This window comes from Triplophysa dalaica, chromosome 19 (genome assembly GCF_015846415.1).
Source record: "Triplophysa dalaica isolate WHDGS20190420 chromosome 19, ASM1584641v1, whole genome shotgun sequence".
Classification (NCBI taxonomy): Eukaryota; Metazoa; Chordata; class Actinopteri; order Cypriniformes; family Nemacheilidae; genus Triplophysa; species Triplophysa dalaica.
The window spans coordinates 14,805,569-14,831,488 of NC_079560.1; the positions used below are offsets into that span (position 1 = coordinate 14,805,569).

The following is a 25,920-nucleotide window of genomic DNA, read 5'->3' on the forward strand; positions in this document are numbered from 1 at the left end:
AATTACGACATTAGTTTTCATTGCTATATGATTCCAGCAATCCAAAAATCGGGCATACTAATGTATTATCGAACAGTATGATCTACTCATTAAATTTGAGCGAACTGTACTCAAAACTGTTAAAAAGTTAATTTATCTTAACACTTTTACGTGTGTTTAACGATTTTGATATTTTGAGTTCCAGTAAAAAAAAATAAGAAGTCACTTAACTCATTTTTTTTAATTATTTCTTCCTATTACGTCTGAGGGATTCCCAGCATGCTTCGTGTGGAATGGATAATAGAAATATTTCTCGAAATAAAGTGTTATTTTATATAATTATATCAGTGCGTAGTGATAGGTCGATTACTGCAAGCGTGTGACGGAAATGTAACACCTCTTACCATATTTGGAACATCAGGTTCCAAAACAATTGTACTGACAGGTACGCCACCTTACTTGTGTATACATTAGGGTGATTTTAGTCAAATTATACATCAAACTGATGTAGATTTGTGGTGGTGTGGTTACACGAGGTGTTTCAGGCAGGTCTTGCTGAGCATTAGTTTTTTAGATAGAATGCATCTTTTGTTCCCACACTTTCATTTTAGCAATTGTACGTGTCTAATACATGCATGGCAACTTAACACACCAAAGACACAAAAAAACACATATTCGCGCCTTTTCCTTTTTTCTCAATAAACAAAATGCAGTTCCGGCAGATAAACACAGGGATCGCTGTTGCAGCATCTGGCATCTCTGATGTTAAACTGTGTATCAGTAAATATTTACTGCAGAAGCAACACTTTCCCAGAGTTTCTGTGACAGATCAAATTATCAATCTCTCAGTTTTGTAGCTCTCTCACAATCAGAGTCAGACTCATGTGTCTTCATTTCTGTTCTCACAGGTAATCCAAACTCAGTCCAATTAAGAAAAAAGTCAATCAAAACGTGTAGAAGAAAAATATTTTTAGGAAATCAGTCCAATGCCATCCAAACCCCCGACGACAACTTTCAGGATCCCAGGAGCCATTTATCATACACGCAACAGCCCACAGTCACACCAGACAAGATGAATAATCCACCATAGATTTACAACCCTGTGCCGAGAAATCACTGTCACAGATTTATTGATTATAAGAAAAAACCCTGTTCCTGAACTGGAAACATCAAATAATTATCACGTTTTAGTGAGGGCAGATGGACGAGTGTAAAGCAAATAGCTTGGCACTATAATGTAAGCATCAAATGACAGATGAAAATATTCATACACAATCATTCAAATGGTCAACATTAATTTTTTGGATTTAATGTGTGGATGCAGATTTTGTTGGAGGAGTAGCTGGCAGTATATTTCAATGTATTGAAAAGTTAGCAAATCAGAAATTAAGAATCATCTTTCAAGATGATGTGATGTTGGCACACACGCGCGCACACACACGCATGTTTTTTTATCTCCGTGGGGACATTCCATATACGTAATGAGTAGTATGCTGTACAAACTGTGTATTTTATCACCTAACCCAACCCCTAAACCTAAAGATAGTAGAAAACATTTTGCATTTTTAGATTTTCAAAAATTATCATTCTGTACAATTTATGAGCTTTTGTGCCCGTGGGGACCACAATTTTGGTGACACGAGTCCCCATGGGTTGGTGTGTATTCAGGTTAAGGTCCCCACTAACATATAAAAACCAAGTCCACGCACACACACACACACGCTTACACGAAACAATGTGGCAAGTGGGCATATCAGGGCACTTAGCGCTGCACGCTTGTCTGGTTTTCCAGTGTGCTGAGCTGTCAGAAGCCTCACACCTGTGCTCCTCCTTCCATTCCCTGCAAGCCGAGAGAAAGTGAATGCTCAAAAGAAAAGCACCAAACAATCAGCACTATAATGACTTCCATCACACCCCACTCTCGGGAGAAACAGAGCAACGCTGATAGTTTCTTAAAGGAGTAGCTCATCCATAAATAAAAATATGTCTTGAAAGAATATGCTTTGGTTTGTACAATGACTTTTTCAGGATTTTTTCATAGCCTAAAGCTCTCATATATCTCTTTTCTACTCTTTCTATCCGTAGCTTTGTATACTGTGTGGTAGGCTACATGAGAATAGTTTTATTGCGCTTCTGCTTTTTGTTGTCCTCATGTTGTTCCAACTGCTTCCATAGTTTACATCATTTTTCAGTCAAATAAAAGCGTCTGCTAAATGACTAAATGTACCTGAAAGTCATTGAATACTTCAAGGGGTGCTTTTCTCACATTTTTGAACAGTGACAACTCCAGTCCCCATCCGCTCCCATTTCATTGAAAAAGCAGACTTATTCTTCAAATGCCTTTTGTATTCCTCGAAAGAAAGAAATTCTTGCATATTTTAAATGACATAACTGTTAAACGACAACAAAATGACCCTTTATAGGTGTCTGGAGTTTAATCTTTAGGTGAACTATACTTCTATACCAAAGAACAGCTACTGTCACATTCAGCAAGATTTAAGACATAACAAAACCAAAAACACGATGACAACACACAACAAAACAACCTGGGTGCTGAAGAGGAGGGGTGAGAGGATGGAGAGGGGGGACTGGGGGATGCAGCATGAGGGTGGGAGTGATAGAGACAGAGAAACGCAGAGAAGCGGATGAGGGGAAAGAGACGAGAAAAACACGAGAGAGAACAGACAGCCGGAGCGGCATGGAGACAGACAGAGGTAAAGCAAGGAGACGACACACTCCAACCGGCAACCATGACAACGGAGACAAGCGCGAGGCAAGTCCCCCGTACCCTCACGGCACCATTAACGGGGATATGAACCTTGACAGACATCTGGGAAGATTGTAAGACACCTTCAAACAAGCCAAAGAAGCTTTCTCCGCATGAATGGAATAATTGGACTGATTTGATATCTTTTGACACCCCTAGTTTTTCAGGGTGCTCGATTTCCCCCCCTTTTCATCTGTAGAGATGTGGGGTTGAACATCGGGCTCTCCTGCAAGGGTGGGCTGAATAAAGCAAACAGCTGGAAGCACACGCTGGAGATCTTTCGCTGTGACCTGTCGATGTAGCGCCTGAGGTGGGCTTAATTCCCCTCAGTGGTCGCTCTCTGGAGCGAGCAGGTGCGCAGCTAGAGGACTTGAGAACGCAATGATCTTGAAATTCGCTGGTGATGCTCGGGAGACAAAACATGTGATGCAGATGACGACAGGTGAGAACACTTTCCTTACTTTGAACGCATACTAGTTTCAATCATATTAAACAGAATGCAAAAATGAGTGTTTCTTTGAGGGAAAGGAATGCATATTTTGACTAATGTCATGTCATAGCAAGACGAATGGGAACAAGGAAAGGTTTATATATGATAATCAAAGGTCACATTTATTTGTTTTAAAGTATTTATGTATAATGCATTATAATAATGTATTAAAATGGTTCACAATGTGTTTTGTAATACCTACATTAAATGTTGTTATTAAAATGCAATTGATAAGTGTTATGATGTATTAACTGAACAATTATTCATTAGATATTAAAATGCATTATAAGGTGCATTACAAGGCATAATTAATATATTAAAACCACTTTTTTAATGCATTATTTATACTTTAAGTAAAGTGCTACCATTTTTTCGTTCTACTGTAGTAAACTGCACAGAAGAGATTAACATCCTCATTTATATTTTTGCAAATAAACATAGGTGAAAGAGAGCTTTAAATAATGCTGACATTTAGCTCAGGTGAATTCATTGGCTATATAGTTAAATGATCTCTTGTCCACAGTCATGAAGCCAAGCGTGTCTTTCAAAAGGTCATTAAAAGTCCTACTAAGCTCTCTCATTGATGTTTGTGGCTCAGAAAACCATCACTTAACTGTTGACTCTCAGGATACTGTACTTACATTATAATACAGATTTGACTTTGTTTAGTGCAGGGGTTCTCAACCTTTTTGACTCCAAGGCTCCCCACTTTATTTATCAATATTCAAATGCATTGGTTTTAATGGAAACAATAATGGTGTCTATTGGTATGTGATGGATTGTGTTGGTGGGGTGCTATCTGGCAGATGAATCCTATTGGAATAATGCCCAAAACACACTATATACATTTTGCAAATGTTTTAATAGAAACAGCTGTTTCGTAATGGTATTGTAATGTTAAGCATGCACTACGATGATGATGGTTTAAAGTTTAAACCTTTGATAATCCAACAGGTAATCTAAATACAAGAAACATGTTAACCTCAGACCCTCAACATAATTCAACATAATGTGAAAAACAAGCACAAGAACGAACTTAAATAGTGAGGGGGGTGTACAGTACAGGATTATGGGAGTTGAAATCCTGATGCTGTGATGGTTATTTTAATGGAAACCGTCTCAGAGATTTTATAGAGTTTTTTTCAGAAGGGTAGCATGTTACATGTTTTGTTCACGTGTGTGCGGACGTTACCCAAATCTTTCCAATAATGTTAGAATCCAGAGGAATTTCACTTTTCACCAGTGTAACGTTCCTCTCCATTGTGTCACCTGTCAGTGATGATGTCATTGTCATGTTTGTGTTATCTTTGATTTCTGCTTGACATAGAAATCACATAGTAAATGTGTTCGACTTCATGCAGAGCTCAATTTGCACATCACATCAAAGTATTGCGATTGATGTCACTTTGTACGGTTGTCGAGGTACCATAAACATATCTTACGATACTATACCTTATTACATATTATAAACGCTCAGTTCTGGTCCTTGATTCTGATTGGCTGAGCAGATTTCTAAGCCGTTATAAATTACCCCGATATATAACGGCTGACATAGCGTAAATATCATTTTATTTACTTACTTGATGAAACCTTGATACGCATATGGAATAACCGGTTTATAAAAGCAATAAGCCCTGCGAGCTAGTGGGTTACAGTGCATTTGAATACAGCTACGGGGGTTTTAGGCACTCCGCTTCGCATCGTGCCACAACGCCCTTAGCTGTTATAAAATGCACTGTAACCCGCTGCTTCTTGGGGCTTATTGCTTTATCAAGATACCAAGTAGTATAGCGATGCAGTGTCATGTTTATAATTAAAATCAACAAAATAGACCAAAATGCCTTAAGACACAGATCTAAATGACTTGTATTATACTGCACACTACAATATTTGCAGTATTAACTGTAGGTACTGGATAAGTTTTAGCAAATACTGTAGTGTACTTTAATCTTTACTGTGGTAAGATTTAAAAACACTAATGTCTAGTAATTTTATCAACGTTTACTGACTACTTAATAACTTTTTTTTAAACATTGGAACTAATTCAATCAATGTGCGACACAGTGCATTTATAGCACTGCTTATAAAGGAAAATGCTAGGCTTACTTTAAATAAGACTAAAACGGCCAGTAGGCGGCGACAATTTTTTAGTGTCAGTGAGTTATTCAACCAGCTTGTTCAAAATAGCTGATTCATTAAGAAACGAAGCAAGTGATAAATGACTCACTGAAGCTTTATCTCGTCCGAGTCGCTCAAAACACGGATTAATTTAGGAGAGAAAAAAAAGACGTTCAAATGTTCAAATGAACATTAATGCACATATGCAACATTAGTTACAGGACTACGATACTACCGTTTAAAAAATAGACAGCATCACGGGAATTTTTAAGCTTTAGCAGATCGATCTGTGCAGCGCTGCATGCAGTCATACACACACAGCTCGTGGCAAAACAGTTAGTATCGTGAAAAAAGTAGTAGCTGTAGGGTCTACGTTTCTCTGTTGTTTCTATTAAAAGCCTTACGTTATAATACTATAAAGTTTGTGAGTCCCGTCAGATTGACTTCCATCGGCAGTGAAGCTGAAGACTGTAGATCCCTTTTTCCGCATTCTTTCTCAGCATCGTCAAGTTATACCTTTGTAATTTTCTAGTGGCGAAAATTACATATTGTGCCTTTAAATGCTTTTAATTTTTATTGGGGAGAAATATCCTTTTTAAAAAATGTCATCATTTTCTGCTCAGCCTCTATTATGCTATAAAATGTTCTTATTACGAACAACCTGGTTCAAAACGATGTTTTGCTTAAAGTCTTCATTAGTATTTTGTTATGTTTACAATCATATATTTAGGGTTAAAATAATGTTGTGGTTTATGGTCACAGTAAAAATAACTGCTGTAACATCATATTTCGAACCTTTTCAAATGAAAAATGACATTTTCAGCAAGTAACAACCAAGCAAAACAATAATATCCAGATTTTAGTCCAGTACAGACTAACTGTAGCGTGTGCACAATAAAACACAATGATATAGATGTGACTGGAGAGGTTTAATGAAGGTTGTGCTGATGGACGCAGGTGTCATCATGTATTTGGTCATGGTCAGATTAATCTATGTGTACAGTAAATAACATGATTTTTTATGGTTGTTTTAGCAATTTTCCCAGATTATATAATACAACTCTTTATGTCGGTCATCACCATCAACATTTAATAAGCGCTAACATTTTAAATATGCAGTAGTGTTGATATTTAGTGTTCATTTAAAGGTTTCCAGGAACGTCTCACAAGCATAAAAGCTGTAACACAGCAACAGGGTTAGATTTAAACACTTAATTATCACTCAAAGTGTGCTTTCTAATTGAATCATTACTGTTAACACTGCATGCACGTTGCTTAATAGCATGCATTAAAACGGTCCTCATTAGTCAATTCCCAACACTCCGAAATGTTGTATATTCTATAAAGTGGTCAAAATAATTTTCATGAATAGGTTGTGTAGAAAAAAAATGTTTGGTTATGCATCACAAATTATGGGCCATATTTGTAAGCCTCCCTCACTTAAAATCTGCCTTTACAAGTTTGACCCGATGGCTGAAAAGTGACAACCCTGAAAAACTATGAATAATAATAATTTCAATATTCATGCTGCATCCTGCACAATAATGTGCTGTATAGAAAGCACTTTTATGTAAAAAGGACTTGCCTTTGGGCGGTACAACAAAATGTATATAATGTTTGTAGTGGAGTAGGCGGGGCGAGACCGTGGTTCGAGACCGGTGAGTTATTGTTAATGAGCGCCAGCTGTGCGCACACCGGCCTCGAATCATGTAGGAGATTGGGAGCATATAAGAGAACGAGCGACCAGACCGTCGAAGAGAGAGGACCGGGCCCGAACATGTTTGTATTTGTATTTATGTTTTGTTCGCCGGCGGTCGGCCGTGACGGGCTGCCTTTTTTCTCCCATCATTGATGCTTTGTGAAAAACAACAGCGCAGGGATTGTGACGCAGGATGCCTCTGTGTTAACAGCCATCGGTACAGACAGAGAGAGTAAGAGTGAGAGAGAGAGAGAGAGAAAGAGAGATAGAGTGGAACGGATAACTGGCTCCTCCACGCTCTAGTAACCAGCTCTCTGTCCCTTACACTCATCTTGAAGTGAATGCGCACACCTGATAAAAAGTCAAACCTCATGCCTGCATGGTTGTGTTGTGACTACCTCTGTCTTTTCTTCAAAGCCACCCAACACTTACAAAAGCCTTCATGATCATTCTGGTGAGACCATTGGAAAGACGTTTTTGTTTTTATACTCTGTCCAATATCAAAAAGCAATTCATTATTTTGAAGAAACCTTTTATTCGATCTTTCATGATTCCTTCATCAAAAATTGAAGCTTAACATTTAGCCCCTGTGCCCACGAGGCGCTTTTACATGGCTGAAATCGCCAGGAGCTTGGCTGAAAATGTGTTCTGTCCAAAGTCGAGCAGTTTTTCAAAAACACGATGTTTAGTTCATTATAAAATTCAAATTTTATGATGTTGAAAAACGAATTGAAGGAATTTGAAGGTTCTTATCCATATAATGCACTTAAACGGGGAGCTGTTGGTCAGTTTCATCGCTTCAAAACGCCAGTCAGTCAGACTTGACACTGAGTATGCAAAACTTGTTCGGACGGTGGTACAAAAATGGGTGGGAACGATTCCTCCATTTTTACATTTCTGTAAGAGTTCACAGTGTGACATTTTGATCTTCTATTGGTCACACACTCACGTGACTCAAATTCGCAGGTCAGAGTTCACCAAACATGAACTTTGCTACGCAGCAAATGCAAAATATCTTCGGACAGGCTTACGTTTCCGGTCTGACGGCTGAAGTTCGTTGTCTAGCGAAACAATTAGTCCTTTTCCAAGAAAACTAAAAAGTTATATACTTTTTTTATACAAACATAAATATATGGCTTGCACTGCTTTGAAGTGACTGCGTGAAGAGCATCAACGACTTCACATATCATGTTTGAAAGGTCATGCGAGACGTAAGCGGAAGTTCCGACTCAGAGTTTGGAGAAAGAAGACCGTTTAAACGTTCTTGGACATTGAATGACACGTTATATGTCTTTATCGTTAAAAATGGTCAGTATGAAATATACATCACGCGTAACCTTTCCAACGTGATTGCGCAATACGGAAGTCGTTGATGTGGATTGCGGAAGCAGTGCAAGCCGTGTATTTATGTTTAAAGAGGGATTATGTCAAATCGTTTTGCTAGACAATACCCTTGTGTATCGGCTGGTGTCGTGTACTGCCTTTTGAATCTGCGATGCAACTGAATTTAAGACCTCGACCAACAGCCCCCTGTTGAAGTCCATTATATAGGTAAGAACCTCGGAAAGCGTTTCTCAATTAGTTTTTGACAGAAGTATTGAACACACGGAGAGCTTGTATGACATGTGAGTGAGTGAATTATCATGAAACTTTAATTTTATAGTGAACTACTCCTTCAACCGTGCATCCTCTATTTCAGGGCTGGCAGAATTGAAATGATACAGGATGTGTTGAGAACTTACCATATAACAGATGACTCTCCGACAAGCTACCGTAACATAATGCTCTCAGTACATTTTCTGTCATGATGTTTTCAATAGATTTCCAGTGGATCTTGTTGTGTAAAAGCAACCAACCTGACCAAATCAAAACACAACTACTTTATTTTACAACGTAGTGATTTCATATCACTTAAATTATTTACAAACATATGATTATTAGAAATAAAGCAAAAATGAAGCCTTGGCTGAGGGTCACTACAACATACAAAGAGATCTACAATATTGCACATTATTCTCTTTTCTGTCTTTTTAAATACTGCAAACTATAAGCAACAGAAATATTTCACTATACAATTCTGTCGGGGTCACCATAACCAATCAAACCCAAATCTCAAATCCATGTGACCACATGCTATTAGATATGGGATGTGCTGTAAAAATGCACCTATGAAGGTATTTTAAGATGTGTGTCATACTGTGTATAGGTTCGCCAGCAGTTCCCACCAAAACCCATTGAATCTCAGTAACAAACAATCAATATAAAATGCAAAATTCATGGGTTTTCACTATTTAATACAATTCTGTTTGGTTTCACCTTACCATATCAAACCATCTATCTTTGCTTTGCTGTAAAACTACCTAAACATGCATTATCTTCTGATAATACACTTCTGTTCATAAACATACACTTCTGAATAATCACCCCAAAAAGCTCTGGCGTCAGTTGCAGTAAGTCTGAATCCTGGCAATGATATTATTTTAAAAGCTTCACATGCTTTATTATGGACAATTACACAGAAACCATCAAAAGCTTTCTATTTCAAAACATTATAATGCACCCTACATGAAACAGCTGGGTATATCGACCCCCTGTGGACATGTTTCCATACTCTAAAATAAGCTATTTTAATCCATTTACATCCCAAATCTAGGATCTCTGATAAAGGATCGAAAAGTAAAACATCTAACTCTGTTGAAATACAGAGAAGCGAGACAGTGTGGAAAGCAAACAGCTGCTATGGGAATCCAGAGTCAAAGAAATATGTGTTCACACTAAATGCCGGCAGATATTCATGGAAGATGGTGAACAAATCCAGACGCTCTGGGATATTTTGACAAGCTTGTGAAGAGAACAGCGATCTGTAGCTCCATCATTATGTCAGAATCATAGCATTAGGGTAGTTCCTCTTTAAAATATCACTGGAGGCAAAAGCCAAGATTCACAAAAGATTTTACTTTTGCTTTTTGGTTTGAAATGAGTTATTTTTGATGTTGAACAATTCCTTATTTGTCAATTTCTTATTTCCCTTATGACTTTCTTTCTTCTGCAGACTACAGAAGATATTTTGAAGAATGTCTGTAACCAAACAACATTGCCTCCCTTTGACTTCCATTGTATGGACACAAAACCACTGAGACATTTCTCAAAATATCTTCTTTTGTGTTCCACAGAAGAAAGAGTCATTTTGGTTTTGAGGTTTTGAACCTAGAATTTAGGGGAACTATCCCTTTGAATAAACGTTTTTAAAAATTAAGTCTGGTTTCCAGTAACTTGGTGGTTTAAGTACCACACAAATGTTTGTTTCCTATTCAAGGGAAGTATTTCAGTGGGCATATATGTGAAAAAGCAGTTCTGTACTATGTATTCACTGCCGGGCCAGACTAATGAACTAAAAGTGTCAGACCACTTCAACAAACACAACTGAATAAAACATGGCCGTGATTCCCTGTGGAAACCTTGTTTAGCGTTTACGAAGCAGCGAGGTGTGAAGAACAACACAGCAAACTGGAAAAACAGACCCTCTCCCGTCGCACATAATGAAACTTTCACACACATGAGTGGAAAGTGCATCAAATAAAACTTGATGATATTCAAATTGACTTGGTCGCTGTGAAAACTGGCAGCCATTTTGCTTTTGGCAAAGTCTAGTGCATACAGTGCAGGCGGTGAAATATAAAATTGAATTTAGAGTGCTTTTTGAGTCATTACATCTTACCTTTTAGATAATGATGTAGATTTGGTACATTTTGTACCAAATATTTCATTCCTGCTATACCAATATGTCAGCATGTTAACATTGATGGCTAACATACAGCCATTCCAAATCTTCATTTAATTATCATGTCTAGATGTTTTGTGGCCATTTCAGTCCAATGTCTGTTGAATTTCAACAAAATCGAACCTCAGGAGTGACATAAAGTTATCCAACAGCAATGTGAAAGACTGACAGCATGACAAGATACCTGAAAAACTGTCATTAAATCGAGGTTATCGAATAATTTCTTTTTTCCTAAATACATGTAGACATATGACTGTTGTATTGCTTAAAAGTGAATATGAACTTGTTTTCGTTACAGTATTTGAGGTCTGAAAAAATACAGAACATTGTTTCTGTTATTTTGACCTGTTTCTCCAGTTTTTATTTTCTGCAAATACATGCAAAAAGATACAATATTTTTCCATATTGATGTTTAGATTCATAAACAAATTCGGTATAATCCAGCTACGTCACCAACATTGTTTTGTCATCTGTGCACTGACATTCTAGTAATAGTAATACTATAATAATTTGGATCAAGAATAAAACATAACAAATCATCATGACAAAAACCTGATGCTTTAACATAACATTCAATCTGAGAGGTAATTGTAAACAAGGGCTGTTAATTCTTAGTACACGACCCAAAAGCACAATAAGACTAGACAATTCAATCAATGACTTCTTAATAGAGTATCGATTAGAGAAGCATTGCTGATGCAAAGAAACAAGTTATTCAGTCACACGGGTTAATGCAAAATCAAAGTGTGTGGATGGATAACAGTGTGTGATCACATTTGATGTTTAGGTTCATGACACACCAGAAGTGTAGCAAAGAATAGGATTAAGAGAAACACCTGAGCAGGATTGAGCTTTGCAAAAGTTTGGATGTTTTGCTGCAGCATTTTGTCATTCAAAACCTGTACAACACAAGAAGATATTTTCAGAAGGACACCACACTTGTCCTGAAGTAGTAGATTGTTGCGGATATTGACCCCTGTTGTTAAGTGAAATCACTTGTGATGGATAAATCTGGAGTTTCAATCACTTACGGTGTACAGCATTCGATGGCAATCAGGCTTTAATCAAGCCTAAACAAACTGGAAAAAATCACGTTTTACCAAACAGTTAAACATCCTCAACCAGCTGACACTCATCTTAGCTCACACCAGACCCACCTGACAGTGGAGAAAGAGCCAAGACTTGCTGGCGCACAGTCTACAGGACCACTGGTGTCAACCGTATTTTATTAAGATTGAACCATTTGTATTTATGTTGTTGGTTTGTGCACTTTTTTAAATTACTTTTTAGACTTTTATCAAATCAACAAATAAAGATAAACATTTGAGAAATGATGAACATTACCAATGAAGCATCTCAACAACAATCCATATTTTGAAAAGTTATGAAACAAGACAGCTTCAGTTCTGAGGTACAGCCGAATGAGAACAGAGCTACAGATGATATTTTTCAAACAGATCTTACACACCCTCAGGAATACTCCTAGAAACAGATTTACGTTTGTTTTTATTAGTTTTTAAGAAAGAGATTTCAGAGAGAATGTCAGATATTTGTTCAGTCACAAACAGCAAAACGAAATATCTCTCTCACACTTAATGTTTTATAAAGCATATAATAACAAATCTGATGACTTCCTGTAAAAGACAACAAGATTGTTTTATATTATCAAGTTTTTGGCAATATCTAGAAGAACTGAATCATTTTATCATTGAGAATTTTGTTCTGTTAACAGAGATGCCTTTCTTGACCAAAGAGATTGGAAAAGCTAGGAAATTACGTCCCATGTAAAAAAACACAGTATACTAAGTTTAATTTGCATTATTCATTTATTTTTCACATATTTTTGAAATACAAAATAATTATATTACAGATTTTGCATGAATAATGTCAAAAAAAAAATTACTGTAATTTTACCACATTTTACGTCAAACTACAGAAAAAAACGGTTATTTTACAATAATATTTCTGGTGCCTCAGCTGCTGGAAAATTTCAGTTTTTTAACATAATTTTATAGTCTATTTTTTAAATTACTAAAACCTTAAATTACAGAAAAACCCTGCAAATTCACAAGAAAAATAGAGAAACCATGTAATTTTACTGAAAAACTGTTATTTTGCAGAATATCTCTAGCACTCCAACAGTTTTGTTACTATGTATGAGTCAAACAGGTGTGTTCATATTTACATTGACATTTATGCATTTGGCACACGCTTTTATTCAAAGTGACATTGCATTATACTATACGTTTTTTTTTTTACATTTGTGGCTCTGACCACTGAGTTACAGGAAAGCTGTTTGTCTAAGTAGAAGAGAGAATGAGACTAAACATTATCGTCCTCATCTAAATCCATGTCAAATTCACAGCAAAAAATGTCAGTCCTCTCCAACTCAAAAATTTCTGATAATTTGTTGCATCTAAATTTTTCAATGCATGTGAAAGACAATTGCCACAAGCAAGGACATTGCTTATGTTTTGGGACCCCCGACAAATTCTCAGGTCACCCCTCCGGTCTGTGTACTCTATACCCCCCCCCCTTATGATGCACCTGGCCAAAAGTTATACATTTATGAAACTGACAAAGTTGAAAAAAATCTATGTGACCGGTCACTATAAACTTTTAAGCTTTGGCTCTGAACTTTTTCATTTTTACAGTGTGGCCATGCAATGATATTCTGAAACCACTAAAAACACTGACTGTATGTTCATCTTTGCTCAGCTTGCTTTGGACTTGTGTCAGCCTGTGTCGGCACGTCTTTATGAAACCCATGGCTCAGCTGTACTACAAGAGGGCCGATAACTCGCCGTACCGCGACCGCATCCCACTGCAGATCGTCCGGGCCGAGTTTGAACTTTCAGCAAAGGAACGTGCTTACCTGACAGCGGTGGAGAAGGGTGACTATGCAGGAGTTAAACAGGCCCTCGAGGGGGCCGATATCTATTACAACATCAACATCAACTGCCTGGACCCGCTGGGCCGTAGCGCTCTGCTCATTGCTATCGAGAATGAAAACCTGGAGGTGATGGAACTTCTTTTGAGCCATGACATGTACATGGGTGACGCGCTTCTCTACGCCATCCGCAAGGAGGTGGTGGGAGCTGTGGAGTTACTGCTATCCTACAGGAAGCAAACGTGCGAGAAACAGGTGCGTGATGGCCTGACTTACTGTGAAGATGAACGTTTTCGTTTGTTAGGCAGTTTCGTAAAGGTTAGGAATAGCAGGCTAGTTTTAAACAGTTTTGTGTAAGTTACTCAGAAAAAGATATTAATTACTAGTTACTAAATAAAAAACGTAAAATAATAAGGCAACCGATCACAAGCAAATTTATCTGTTGACTCAACGAATGTGGTCTGACGTTCGCACAACTCAAAATATTTTGTTAATAAAACAAGTTGTCAAAACATGAATATTCATGTTTACCTAACACATAACAGAAAAAAAAATGTTTTGTTGGTTGAACATAAATAGAGAATATCGATTGGTTATTTTAAAATAAACAAATGTATTTGTCTTTTACTACAATGGTAAATGTTTTCTACCTCAAGCAGACCCAAACTTTGATCAAATAACTGTTTAAACAGTTTGTGTTGAGTGTTTACAAAGCAGTTTTATCATTGTTTCATGCACTTACACCTCAACATTGAACACACAAATCTCAACCATGGTAACAATCAAAACCCATCATTCATTAAAAGAACTCTAATCTCAACAGATAACTAACAGTAACAATGATATTTAAGCATAAATCAAGCCAGCAAGAACTAAAACACTTAACTTTAAAAGAAAAACAAATAAGAAACACATAATTGAATATGCTGCAATGCATCTTGGGAACTTTCAAACTCTTGCAATATTGCTTGTTCAGAATACACTGTCAACAAAATAATCTTTATTAGAAACATGTTAAGGCTAATTTTGTTCAGTATATGCAAAACAATCATTTGACTCCGTTAACTGAAAATCCCATGTTCAAGTTACTTATTTCTCCATGTAGGGAGAACATTTTGCAAGTTGGATATTTTACATTGTGATTGCTTAAACTATTGCAAAGTTTGAGCTGAATTTATCTGCATTGCATTGCTGTTTTTAAAAGAACGAATGAATAAAAAACACATATTTTCGCTGGAAGCTTTGCTGCGGAAATTTGTTCTGTATGTTTTTTTCTTGGCTTGAAGTGATATTCTAGACAGCACAGTTTGAAATCCTTTCAGTTATTTTGTATTCACTGGCTCTGTGTGGCTTTTAGCACCATTATGGAAATGTATGGTGCTTTTGGAAAACATCTTTACATTTAATCACTCGCCTTTTCCAAGTGCGATATATACATCAGTAAAAGAGGTCACGTCACGAGGGATCCCATTTTCTTTGATCTTCTGAGACAAAATAGTTTGTACATGGATTATGAAAACATACAGTTCAGAACTCATCATTCTCTCAAGCCAACAAAAAAGAGCGTCTGAGCTTCAAAAACAAGTCATTCTATCTCATGATAAATCCCGACAGCGAAACATGCAATTTGACAAACATGTGGCTTGGTTTAATTATTTGTAAACTATATTATCTGACATATGTTTTATTATGAAGCTTATTTATATTGAATTCATGTCGCACAAATCAAATTGACTCGCAGTATACAGATGAGTCTGTGTTACAGTATCAGCTTTATCTGTTGTTAATAAGAAACGTCACGGCCAACCAATCAGAATCAAGCACTCCAGAGAGCTAGGTAGCAAAAACAAAACATTAATCTAAAACAGTTAATTAAATAATGAAATGCTATGATTGATTGACATTATAACTGGCTTTCAGAGACCAAAATATTTTTAAAAAGCATCAGAATTCAATCGCTCTTTTTAATTTCTCTCATATAGGTTCCTTCTCTCTTGATGGACACGCAGTTTTCCGAGTTTACACCCGATATTACGCCGATCATGTTGGCCGCCCACACCAACAACTACGAGATAATCAAGCTCTTGGTCCAACGCAAGGTCACTATCCCACGACCGCACCAGATCCGCTGTGACTGCGTCGAGTGCGTGTCCAGCTCAGAAGTGGACAGCCTGAGGCATTCCCGCTCGCGTTTGAACATCTACAAGACCCTGGCCAGCCCCTCTCTCATCGCCCTGTCCAGCGAGGACCCCATCCTCACGGCCTTCAGGCTGGGCTGGGAGCTGAAGGAGCTCAGTAAGGTAGAGAACGAGTTTCGTCAGGAGTACGACGAGCTCTCGCAACAGTGTAAACTTTTTGCTAAGGACCTGTTGGATCAGGCGCGAAGTTCTCGTGAGCTGGAGACCATCCTGAACCACAGCGATCACCACAGCGATGAGCTGGACCCACGCGAGTGCAGAGACCTGGCCAAACTCAAACTAGCCATCAAGTACCACCAGAAAGAGGTGGGGATTCTAGATTTTAATATATAATGTCATATTTGAAGTAGTACATTTTCATTTTAATTTCCAGCGTTTAATCAACATTAGCTAAACTAAGCTATTACATTGCAAAAACATTTTCAAAACTTAGGGAACAGTTCTGTCATCCTTTACTCACCCTCGAGTTGTTTCATATCTGTGTAAATGATTTTGTTCTTATGAACACATAGAAAGATATTTGGAAGAATGCTTGTAACCAAACAGTTCTCGGTCACCATTGACTGTCATAGTAGGAAAAAAGACAATGGTAGTCGAAAGTGCCCCAGAACCGTTTGCTTTTCTACATTCTTCAAAATATCTTCTTATGTGTTCAGCAGAACAAATAAATGTTTAAAGGTTTTTTTTAACTATTTGATAAGCAGCACATGTAAGAAATCTGATAAAACTGCAATGTTTTGATAGAACCACTGCGTTAGACATTTGTTGAATTTTTCATTCATCATCAACTCGTCTGCTGCATGCTGAGCGGGAAAAGGGAAAGATTTACTGAACCAAGAGGTGGAAAGTTTTCTGAAGGTGAACTGAAACTGTTTGTCTGTGGTTAAAGGAACGGATGTTTTCTAATGCTGATGGAATAAACTCACAGCGGTGTCATGAGAGAGATGACAGTCAAGTGTGCTATTGGAGTTGTATAATGAATCATTGTGTTTCATAGGAACTGCAGAATTGGCTGCTTTAATAAAACTCAATGAAGCATAGGAATGTAGGTCAGCCAATGGAAGAAAATGAGATTCGAGAAATGTTATTTACACAGTTGTTATGGGCAGGCACATCATTTTATACATGCATTGTGTTAAAAGGAAACATTTCTGAGTTGTGCCAGGATTTATCTGTCAGGGAAATTGTGTTTCTCTTTAGACTTTTGAAAGCAGCATAGACAGCATAGACGTAGACAGATAGGGCCCTTATCTTTATTAAGACGAGTTGTGATTCATGTGATTTGAAGCAAGTACGTTTTGGGCAAAAGTATATGCTAAATTATTTTTACATGTCATATTCCAGACTAATGGTTATCTACTAAAGTCGTCTAAGTTGTGATCGTAATAAGTTTAGCTTTCAATTTCAAAGCTAAGTGATGGTCATTTTAAGATCAATTGTAGCTGAGCTGTGGTCTGTATTGAGTTCCAATTTAATCTTAAATCAAGTCGTTTTGGAGCATGCTGTGGCTCAAGAGTTTTGCAAATGCAAGGGATTTCCTAGCCGTGATAGTTTCACGGCTCTTATATAACTCCGTGGTCTCCATCGGATGCTAAATTTGATTTTAAATTGGAATGACAGGAAGAGGATTCTTCTGAAAATACAGAGAGACACATCATAGAGGAAATCAGTCATTTGACCAAATAGTTTTTAAAATACAAAGTTTTGCAACAAACATTTTTATCACTGATATCTTGAAGACATGTTCTGTCTTTAAGCTGTAGAGTTGTGAAATGTAACATAAAGAATCAAATTACAGAAATAATTTAAATGCATTTTTATTTCATCTACCACCATATTTATTTACTCATTTATTTTGTCACACCAAAAAAACTATTCACCTTCACTCTTTTAGAAAAGGTGCTTCAAAAGGTTCTTTGATGCCATAGAAGAACATTTTGGTTCCATAAAGAAACTTTAACTTTAGAAAAACCTTTCTGTTTTAAAAAAGGTTCTTTGTGGCAAAAAAGGTTCTTCAGATTAAAAAAAGAGATGGTTCTTTAAAGAACCTTAGACTAAATGGTTCTTTGTTGAACCAAAAAAAAGATTATTCTTTGAAGAACCTTCTAAGCACCTTTATTTTTAAGAGTGTGTGACGAAAACGAAAATTTAATAAATAACATTAATATAGTACATGACATAATTGTTGGCCTTCCAAAACCATGCATGTCCAAATACACTGTCTTTCAGGAAATGGAAAAAACAGTACATTTTAAATGATTCAATTTGTGTTGAATAAATTGACTTGATTGAGCACTTTTTAATAGTTAGATTTTTGCAAAACATAGTAACAAACATAAACAGTGACCAATAATAAAGATTTATGAAAAAAAACGCAAAATATGGAGATACAAGATTTCAGAAGGACAGTAATGATATAAGTCAACAAATGATTTAAATACAAATTGTATATATTTTTTATGTCATTTCATATTTTAGTTACACTAAAATATTTTAGTCTCTTTGTAAGAACTAACATTAACATAGATCCCTTTAAGCTATAGCGTTCATTGTTAGTTCTTGTAGGTAACGTATTAACCAATGTCAATGAATGAGACTTTATGGGTAAAATGTTACGGATCCTATTTATATGAATGTTCTGTATACCCCAGGTAGCCCTATACAAATTCAATAAAATAAATACAATAATTATTGTATTTAATAATTATTAAAAACTAAACTCACTGCAGTCACTACCAATAAATTAAAATAACTATAAATATTACTACTTCTACTACTATTAAATGGACAACTATCTTCCTTGCTATCTTAAATTCATATTCAGGACTTAAAATGATGATAAAATGCCTTATCATGTCATTTCTGAGTGGAAGACAGCCTCCCAAACATATGATGGTTACCATCACACCTCGGTTTTCAGTTTTCGTCCTAAATATTTCTGTTTTTGCTTATTGCAGTTTGTGGCTCAGCCCAACTGTCAGCAGCTGTTGGCCACACTGTGGTACGATGGTTTCCCCGGCTGGAGACGACGTCACTGGGCAGTTAAGCTTGTCACCTGTTTCATCATCGGCCTCCTCTTCCCTGCCTTCTCCCTCGTATACCTCCTGGCTCCGAAGAGCACGCTGGGTCTCTTCATCAAGAAACCTTTCATCAAGTTCATCTGCCACACCGCTTCCTACCTGACTTTCCTCTTCCTCCTCCTCCTCGCCTCACAGCATATCGTGCAAACCGATCTGCATGTACAGGGCCCTCCACCAACCATTGTAGAGTGGATGATTCTACCCTGGGTTCTGGGTAAGACTGGCACAGTTGAATGTAAACGCAATGTTTCTTTAGTTAAACTGCAATTTGCGCACAATTCTCATCGAAAAATGACTTGACTGCATTAAAGGGGTAGTTCACCCAAAAAGGAAAATTCTGTCATCATATACTCACCCTCTTGTCATTTCAGTCCTGTATGACTTTCTTCCACAGAACATAAAGGAAGTGTGTTTTTTGTCATCTCAGAGCTCTTTAATTGGAGAAATGACATTGAAATCCATACGGGGATATGAACATGCTTCATTGTGCTGGGATGCAAAATGTAAAAATGCTTCAAATATTCATTTCGCTGGAATAATGGAGAAACGTCATGGTGTAATATTCATTTAGTTGGCTCATTTCTCAAGCAATAAAAGCGGCCTAATGCAGAGATAGAGCTGCCGTCTTATCCCTGTGGTAAAATGATTGAAACCTCATGAATTATTGATACAATAATTTATTATCCTCAAGGCAAAAGTTGAGGAAATCATATCTCAAGCTGCAGTTCATGATTGATTACATCAAGGCTCAATCATAATGGCTTGAGTTTTTTTCCTCACATGACCGGAAGAAGCCACAAGTGGAGACTTGAAGTAAATTATGTCAGTCATGTAAAGGAATAGGTAAAATCAGAGAAGATGAAGTTTGCTTTGTTCTTCCCAATATGAAACCAAAATGCCAATCTGGCTGTCCAGTGAACATTGAAGCAAAAATATTTATTTTAAGTCATTTTCCAACCTAATTTCACTATTTACGAGGTTATGAATAGACATTTCCAAAATGTGAATCCTAGGAACAACACAACAACAATTTGGTAAACAAAATAACAAGTCAGAAACCACATCGACAAGTCAGAAAATCGCATATTTATTGATTAAGGTTCAAAAGACACATTTTGTTTATAAACTTGAAACAGGCTTATGTTGCTTTATGAGTAGATGCGTGTCTGTTTGTATCTCCACTTTGCCCTGCCTTAGAGCTTATCCCTCTGTAAAGCGAGGTGTGCTATGATTGGCCAGTTAACTAGTCCATAGTGATTGGTCGAATACTGCAAGGGTGTGACAGAATTGTAACGCCTCTTACCATATTTGGAACATCATGGTTCAAAAGCAATAGTACTGACAGGTACGCCCACCATACTTTCTTCTACATTTGGGCGGTCTTTGTCAAATCATACCACGACTGATGTAGATTTTACACGAGTTGTTTCAGGCAGGTCTGGGTGAGCATTCGCTTTTAGATAGAATGCATCTTTTGTTCCCACACTTTCCTTTTTGCAATTTTACGTGTCTAATACACGCATGGGCAACTTATTACACACCAAAGACACAGAAAAACACAGTAATTCGCGCCTTTTGACCCCTTTAAAGAAAGTTTTTCAAAAATTTCAAGTATTTTTTTTCTCAAATTGCACAGGAATCATTTATGACAAGATAATTAAAATAACTCTGAATTTATGTACAGTGAATGTGTTATACTGAAAAACAATAACATAGGAAAGAATTTAGGACTGTTCTTACTTTGCTCTGTAATGATTGTGAGCACTGTTATTTTGTTTTTAATGTTTTGCAGGTTTCATCTGGGCAGAGATTAAGGAGATGTGGGATGGAGGTTTCACCGAGTACATCCATGACTGGTGGAATCTGATGGATTTTGCCATGAACTCTCTCTATCTGGCCACTATTTCCCTTAAATTGGTGGCCTACTTTAAGGTATGAGACAAATATATATGATCAGATATTCACTGTAAAAAGAAACTATATATATATTCCAACAGATTGGCCTCCAAAAATAAATATTAAAACATTTTTTTATTATAATTATAATATAATACTCAATTCGCTTAATAGGACTAGTTGTTAAAATCCCACTATTTCAACACAGTTGAATTGCCCAATAAAACATTTCCCACGCCTTAAGGAAGGGGAAGCATTCAAGAATATGAATAGAGGAAAAGAGGTCTGAGGTTTCACTGGTTCGTCCGGTAGGCGTCCTCTTGTGTTTGGGGTATACATGATTATAGAAATACAAAGCATACGTTCCTTGCCATTATCAGAGACACATCTCATGAGTTGTGTGTCCCAATTTCATCACATTATCCTAAGTGAATGATGCTTTTTGGTGAAGTGCTGCTGATAATGCCCTTTGTATGGTTCCCATCAATGCGACACATCTTCAGTTGTGCACCTCAGCCTGTCAGTACCCTGGTGAGCACGTGCTTGTGTTGTCTCTGTGCTGTGTTCGGTTACGTGTGTTGATGTCTAGCAGCTGCACTCATCACTCCCTCGTTACCCTCAGTGCCTACACCTGGTGTCCAGTTAATTTCACCCTTACTTAATCTTCACCACTTCTCACTCTCATTGTGCTCTCGTCAACTCTAGTTGGTCACGCACGCTACTTGTTAGCAAGCCTAGCCTAGCCTAGCCTAGCTTTCCCAGTCAAGTTGAGTCCTTATTTGTTTATCTAGATTTGTCTTGTTAAGTCGTGTCTCGTGGAATTCCTGTGTGTTGTTCTTCAGTTACCCTGTGGATTATTCACTCCTTCCAGTCATTCCCGGTTCACCTACCTGCTACGTGGACTCTCTGCCGTGGTCGCTTCTCTACCGTCCACTGGACTGTTTCTTTCTCCTCCTGGGACCGGCACCTTAGGATCTACATCCTGTGGAAGAACTTTTGCACACAGTCGGATCAAGCATCTTATGGTAGCTCGTCCCTTTACCGTCTGTAAAGCAGTCGAGCGGGGACACTCTTCACTCTAGTCGCTGGCGTTGCCGTATGCTGGATTTCCCAGTTGGCCTCGCAGCCAGAGACTCTGCCTTGGATTCTATAGACTACCTGTCCACCTGCCTCTAATAAACTATTTTACCTGCAATTGAATCCGTGTGTTTCTTCCCGTGACAGAACGAGAGCACCAAGAATGGATTCAGCGGAGCAAAATCCTCTGCACTCAGCAGTTTCTCAACAAGGGATATTACTGGGCCAACAAGAAACCCGCCTCAACACGGCATCGCAGGAGATCGGTATTCTCCATGCTCAGGTTGCAGATCTCTCGGCTCGCTTCCAGCACGCTCATAACGAAGCCACCACGCGGGGGGAGCCGTTTCGTCTTGAACCTGAACCTCACGTCAATAACCCTCCTGTCTACAGTGGGGACACTAACTCCTGTCGGGCTTTTCTTTCCCAATGCTCCCTGGTGTTTAACCTCCAGCCTCGTCGTTTCTCCTCTGAGGCATCTAAAGTAAGTTTCGTTCTCACACTCCTCTGCGGTTCTGCCAGAGAATGGGGAATGGCTGTTTGGGACGCCAGAGCTCCATGTTGTGCTTCAATTGAGACTTTTCGCAAGGAGATGGAAGGACTGTTTGATCGCTCAGTCCGGGGAGACGAAGCGGCCGCCAAGCTCTCACGCCTGTCTCAGGGGCGGATCTCCGTCACTGAATACGCTATTCAGTTTCAGACCCTCAGTGCCGCCTGTGAGTGGAACGCAGCGGCATTGCGAGCGCGCTTCCTGGAAGGACTTAATGACACGATTGCAGATGAGTTGGCGGTCATGGACGTCCCGACGGAACTGGAGAAGGTTATCTCTCTTGCTTTAAGGGTAGAATCGCGACTGGATCTACGTCGCCGACGTCGACAGACGAACAGTTCTTGGCGCCAAATGGATTCTCCGGATCTGACGGTCAGCGAGTCTCACCTCCCACCTCCTGTGGAGTCCGAACCTATGCAGCTGGGACGGCTTCGACTCACTCCTTTCCAGAGACACCAACGTCTCACCCAGGGGCTCTGTCTCTACTGTGGGAAGCCGGGCCATCTGGCCATCAAGTGCCCACTAAAAGCCAACGCCCACTAGTAGATAGGAGGCTACTGGTGGGCAAGATCTTCTGCCCTCTTCCTGATGCCTCCCGCACACAGCTGTGCTTCGTCTTGGAGTTCCAGGGGAGCTCACACTCAGGCCTGGCTTTATTGGACTCAGGGGCAGAGGGTAATTTCATTGATCGGGAGACGGCTCGACGATGGAATATTCCTTCGGTTCCTCTTTCCACTCCAGTCCCGGCACGGTCACTTGGAGGAGCCCTCCTCTTCACTATCACTCACTGCACTCCCTGCGTAAGTTTACTCATTTCGGGGAATCATCGTGAGAGCATTGTGCTGTACATCCTCGAGTCCCCTAACAATACCATTGTCCTTGGGCATCCCTGGTTGTTACAGCACGGTCCTCATGTTGATTGGGCTAACAACACTATCTCTTCTTGGAATTCTTCTTGTCATGTATCTTGTCTTGGTCCTGCTTTGTCTTCTGTCTCTATGTTTTGTGCTCCTCAGAGGGAATCCATTGACCTGGCCTCTGTTCCGGTGGAGTACCATGATCTCGGCGCGGTTTTCAGCAAGGACCGGGCGGCCTCGCTTCCTCCTCATCGCCCCTACGACTGCGTCATCGACCTCCTTCCCGGCACTTCTCCCCCCAGGGGTCGTTTATTCTCCCTGTCCGGTCCTGAGAGAGAGGCCATGGACCTATATATCCGCGATGCTCTTCAGGCGGGACTCATCCGTCGCTCCTCCTCTCCTGCTGGTGCGGGCTTCTTCTTTGTTCAAAAGAAGGATGGCTCCCTTCGTCCCTGTATCGATTACCGAGGTTTGAATGACATTACCGTGAAAAACAGGTACCCCCTACCCCTTATGTCTTCTGCCTTCGAACTATTGCAGGGAGCTAAGGTCTTCACCAAATTAGACCTCCGTAACGCCTATCACCTTGTCCGTATTCGAGAGGGAGATGAGTGGAAGACGGCATTTAATACACCTACGGGACACTATGAGTATTTGGTGCTTCCTTTCGGTCTCACCAATGCTCCAGCCGTCTTTCAGGGCCTAGTCAATAGCATTTTGGGTGACATGATTAATCAATTTGTTTTTGTGTATCTGGATGATATATTGATTTTCTCCCCCTCCCCCCAGGTACACACCCAACATGTTAGACGGGTTCTCCAACGCCTGCTCGAGAATCGACTCTTTGTTAAAGCGGAGAAGTGCGAGTTCCATGCCGAGTCCGTTACATTTCTTGGCCACATAATATCCACTACGGGTATCAAGGCTGATCCAGCTAAGACTGAGGCTGTCGCCAAGTGGCCAACTCCCGACTCTCGTAAGGAACTGCAGCGTTTTCTAGGATTCGCCAACTTCTACCGGCGTTTCATCAGAAATTTTGGTCAGATTGCTGCATCCCTTACGGCGCTGACCTCTACTAAGACTCCGTTCAGGTGGAATCAGCAGGCTCAGGTAGCCTTTGATAAATTAAAGTCCCGCTTTATCTCTGCTCCTGTCTTGTCTATTCCAGATCCTGCCTGTCAGTTCATTGTCGAGGTCGACGCCTCTGATGTCGGGGTAGGCGCAGTCCTGTCACAGCGTTCCGCCCAGGATGGGAAGGTTCATCCTTGCGCTTTCCTCTCCCATCGACTCAGCCCGGCAGAGTGTAACTACGACATCGGCAACAGGGAGCTGCTGGCGGTCAAGTTAGCACTGGAGGAGTGGCGCCACTGGTTGGAGGGAGCAGCGCAGCCCTTCCTGGTCTGGACGGACCACAAGAACCTGGAGTACATCCGTTCGGCCAGGAGATTAAGCGCTCGTCAGGCCCGCTGGGCACTTTTTTTTGGTCGTTTCGACTTCACCCTCTCGTTCCGGCCTGGGTCCAAGAACGTCAAACCCGATGCTCTTTCCCGCTTGTTCGCTGTCCCGAGGGACAGTCTGTCGACCGACACCATCCTTCCTACGGGAGTGTTGGTGGGGGCTGTCTCTTGGGGGATCGAGCAGCGGGTGGGAGAGGCCGCCCGAGGGGTGCAAGTTCCTACCAAGTGTCCGGCGGGTAAACTGTTCGTGCCGGCTGCGCTGCGTTCTGAGGTCCTTCAGTGGGGACACTCTTCCAGACTGGTTTGCCATCCAGGAACTCGGGGAACGTTGGCTTCGATTCGTCAGCGCTTCTGGTGGCCATCATGGTCCAAGGATGTCAGACAGTTCGTGTTGGCCTGCCCGACGTGTGCTCAATCTAAGACCAGTAATCGTCCTGTCAGTGGTCTGCTCCACCCCCTCCTTATCCCCTCCCGCCCCTGGTCTCATATTGCCCTGGATTTTGTTACTGGGCTCCCCTCCTCTGGCGGTAACACTGTGGTTCTCACAGTGGTGGACCGTTTCTCCAAAGCGGTCCATTTTGTTCCTCTACCCAAACTCCCCTCCTCACGGGAGACTGCACAACTGCTCATTGACCACGTCTTCCGGCTCCATGGGTTACCAGTCGACTTGGTCTCTGATAGGGGGCCGCAGTTTACCTCCCGCTTTTGGAAGGAATTTTGCAAGCAGATCGGGGCCTCAGCGAGTCTGTCTTCCGGATTCCACCCCCAGACCAACGGACAGTGTGAGCGGGCCAACCAGGATCTCGGAAGAATGCTCCGCTGTCTGACATCCTCCAATCCGAGTTCCTGGAGCCAACAGCTCTCGTGGGTAGAATATGCCCACAATTCCCTTCCGTCGGCTGCTTCAGGTTTGTCTCCCTTCGAATGCTCTATTGGTTATAACCCTCCTCTTTTCCCATCACAGGAACCCGACGCTGCGGTACCGTCGGCTCTGGCTTTCGTTCAGCGCTGCCGGCGCACCTGGGGCAAGGCCAGAAAGGCTCTGGTCCGAACCTCTAGACGTACCAAGGCAGCAGCCGAT

General features: G+C 39.9%; 1 protein-coding gene across 2 annotated transcripts in view; it reads left to right on the plus strand.

Annotated features, from left to right (window-relative positions):
- Window positions 1–2,670: 2,670 nt before the first annotated feature.
- Window positions 2,671–25,920, plus strand: part of LOC130407587 (short transient receptor potential channel 5-like) — a 37,086-nt gene continuing 13,836 nt past the window's right edge. For both annotated transcript variants that reach the window (XM_056730626.1, XM_056730627.1), the window contains exons 1-5: window positions 2,671–3,188; window positions 13,553–13,979; window positions 15,707–16,228; window positions 18,880–19,216; window positions 20,795–20,934. In XM_056730626.1, the coding sequence (XP_056586604.1) occupies window positions 13,593–13,979; window positions 15,707–16,228; window positions 18,880–19,216; window positions 20,795–20,934 (1,386 nt within the window). In that variant the 5' untranslated portion in view covers window positions 2,671–3,188; window positions 13,553–13,592. The remainder of the gene's footprint in view (window positions 3,189–13,552; window positions 13,980–15,706; window positions 16,229–18,879; window positions 19,217–20,794; window positions 20,935–25,920) is intronic.